This window comes from Phaethon lepturus, unplaced genomic scaffold (assembly GCF_000687285.1).
Source record: "Phaethon lepturus isolate BGI_N335 unplaced genomic scaffold, ASM68728v1 scaffold6606, whole genome shotgun sequence".
Lineage (NCBI taxonomy): Eukaryota > Metazoa > Chordata > Aves > Phaethontiformes > Phaethontidae > Phaethon > Phaethon lepturus.
Genome location: NW_010546834.1, coordinates 2,783 through 5,521, shown reverse-complemented (window position 1 = coordinate 5,521; position 2,739 = coordinate 2,783). Strand labels below are relative to the sequence as shown.

Genomic DNA, 2,739 nt, shown 5'->3' with positions numbered 1-2,739 from the left:
TGACGCGGGGGAGGCGGCTGTGCCGGAGCGCGGGCCGCGAGCCGGGCTCACCTTCGCTCCCCTCAAGGTCCCGCAGACCGACGCCATCCTTCTGGAGCCACACGAGGAGCTGGCCATATGCAAGTACTACGAAAAGCGGCTGGTGGAATTCTGCGCTGCCTTCAAGCCTGCTATGCCGAGATCCGTGGTGGTGAGCAACAGTGCCGGCTCCTGGGACTAAGTCTGGTGACCGACGGAGCCGCGGGCTTTGTCCCCTTCATGTCTCTTGTCCCTTCGCTCGCCTGTCATATTCTTGAGAGCACGGGTGTCTTTTAAGTCTTTTGTCTTCCAGTACTGCTGTCCATCTTTCAGGTTTTTTTTGTCTCTCTCTGTTTTCTGGCGGTGCAGCCGTTTAAAAAACAGAGTTATTTCTTAACTTCACCCTTTTCTTGTGGCTGTTGCCCTTGCATGGATGACTTCTAACCGTTTTCTTTCCTCTGATTTAAGCAAAGGGTAGGCACAAACCTAACGATGTGGATTGAGGATACAGCAAAATGACCTCACTGTAGCTAAGTGAGACAGTCCCGAAGGTGAGCTGTCTGGTTCAGCCGGTTCTCTAGCACTGGTGCTTGTCTGCCCACAAAGAAGCTGGTTCCAGCACCCGTACTGGCAGTAAGCTAACCCACAAAGGGACGAAGAAAATCCTGGAATTGACCTAGCTTGAATGGAGAAGAGTACATATCAGAAGAGCGAGACTGGGGACTTACAGCTGAAGCGGGGAATGAAATTGTGCTGCTTTTGTCAGCTAGGCATTAAGATGTGTAACCTATGTTTGTCCCCTGTCAGTCCTCCCTTTTTCTGGCAGGTGCGGTGAATAACAAAGGTGAAGAGTGTCTTTGTCCGAAGATGCATTTGAAATGTACCAGTACAGTGCCGTTACAGGCTCTGTGGAGACAGACCTTATGGTTCAGAAGTGGCCCCTGCAAGAAAGCGTGTGCTGGGTCAGACTCAGCAAGTAATGCTTTTGGAAAACACCTGCTTTCTTGCCAGTGGCATTCAGATTAGCTTGTAAATTTGGCATTGGCAGACTGAAGTACTTCTAGACACACAGACAAGCATAGGTGTTAAACACGTTAAAATATTAAAGCCTGATGTCCTGGCTGGGGGATTATCCACACCTTTTGGAATAATTTTTTCAGTCATTGGTTTTTAAATTTAATTGAAATACCAGATTTTTCTCATGATGACACTTGTAGGCTTTTTGAGCATTGTCTTCCCAAATATGTCTAAAATGGAGGAAAAGATAGCTGAGCAGCCATTTTGCAAAGCTCTTGCAGGCATAAAGACTTTGAAATATTTAATGACATAGCACTGTGTGACTCTTAGTGCCTTAGTGTGTCCTCTATATCTATAGTATATATTCAAACTTGACTGTTCTGTTTTGTGAGTTCATTTTTTTAAATTCATTTTTTCTTAATCTGGTTTTGCTTCCATACTTACTTTTCCCTCCTTTGTTTTTAATTTAGGGAACAGCTTGCATGTATTTCAAACGTTTTTACCTCAATAACTCGGTGATGGAGTATCATCCTCGAATAATAATGTGAGTTATCAACGTATCTTGAGTTATTTTATCAAGCAGAACTTTGGACGTATAACCATTATATCTGTAAAGACTTGAAAAAATGAGAAGTGAGACCTGACAACTAATATGAGTAAAGACAAAGTGTGGTCACTTTCAGTTTCTATTTGGAGAACTTGCAGAAATTTTGGAGCTGTGTTCAGAACACGGTGTTTTGAAAATACAGATTTTCTCAGCAGAGTTCTTGATGAAAAGATGGATGCTGCCTATGTCAATTGTTTGCTTTTTTTCCTCCTCAAGGCTAACGTGTGCGTTTTTGGCCTGTAAAGTAGACGAATTCAATGTATCCAGCGCACAGTTCGTTGGTAACCTTCGAGAAAGCCCTCTTGGACAAGAAAAAGCTCTTGAACAAATACTGGAGTATGAACTACTGCTTATTCAGCAACTGAATTTCCATCTTGTCGTCCACAATCCTTACAGGCCATTTGAGGGTTTTCTCATCGATTTGAAGGTAGTGTTGTTTTATATGCTACATACTCTGTGTATTAATGTAATGCAAATCTGTCGTGCGCTGTGTTAGAAAACTACTTCCTTTTGTGCCTGTGATCTTAAAAGCCTAATTTCTAAAGTGACAGGCAGATATCTGAAAGGAAGTTATTTTAATTGTGCTCTTCAAGTACTTGTAGATTGTTTTTGGAATAAGAAAATAGCCTGTTACTTTTCAGCTTTACAAAATACTGTTGAATTGCATGTTCTGAGCTCACGAACCGGAGGATAAGGAACACCTACTTACTTACCCAAATACTTACTTTTTAGACTCGCTATCCAGTGCTGGAGAATCCTGAAGTTTTGAGGAAAATGGCTGATGACTTTCTCAATCGAGTGGCTCTGACAGATGCGTATCTGCTCTTTACTCCCTCACAGATAGCTCTCACTGCCATACTATCTAGTGGTTCAAGGGCAGGAATTAATATGGAAAGGTAGTCTTTTCTTTTTTTTGTTACAGGTATATTTTAAACAGTTCTATTTGCTGCTTGTATAAAATTGTTTGGTCCTAGGCATTCTTAACTGGTAGAACAGCGTATTTACTGATAGTTAACGCTCTGGCATGTTCTTTAAGTATGTTTCAAAACTGAAGTGCTACTGTTGGTGGTTTGTTATTTATTTTTTTCCATTTTCAA

The 2,739-nt window shown here is 42.0% G+C and overlaps 1 protein-coding gene across 1 annotated transcript; it reads left to right on the top strand.

Moving 5' to 3' along the window:
* Positions 1 to 70: 70 nt before the first annotated feature.
* CCNH (cyclin H) lies at positions 71 to 2,538 on the top strand (the record flags this gene model as incomplete). Its single annotated transcript, XM_010289431.1, has 4 exons — positions 71 to 190; positions 1,506 to 1,579; positions 1,859 to 2,069; positions 2,375 to 2,538. Coding segments are annotated over exons 1-4 (467 nt in total), but the record flags the coding sequence as incomplete, so codon positions are not given.
* Positions 2,539 to 2,739: the final 201 nt, after the last annotated feature.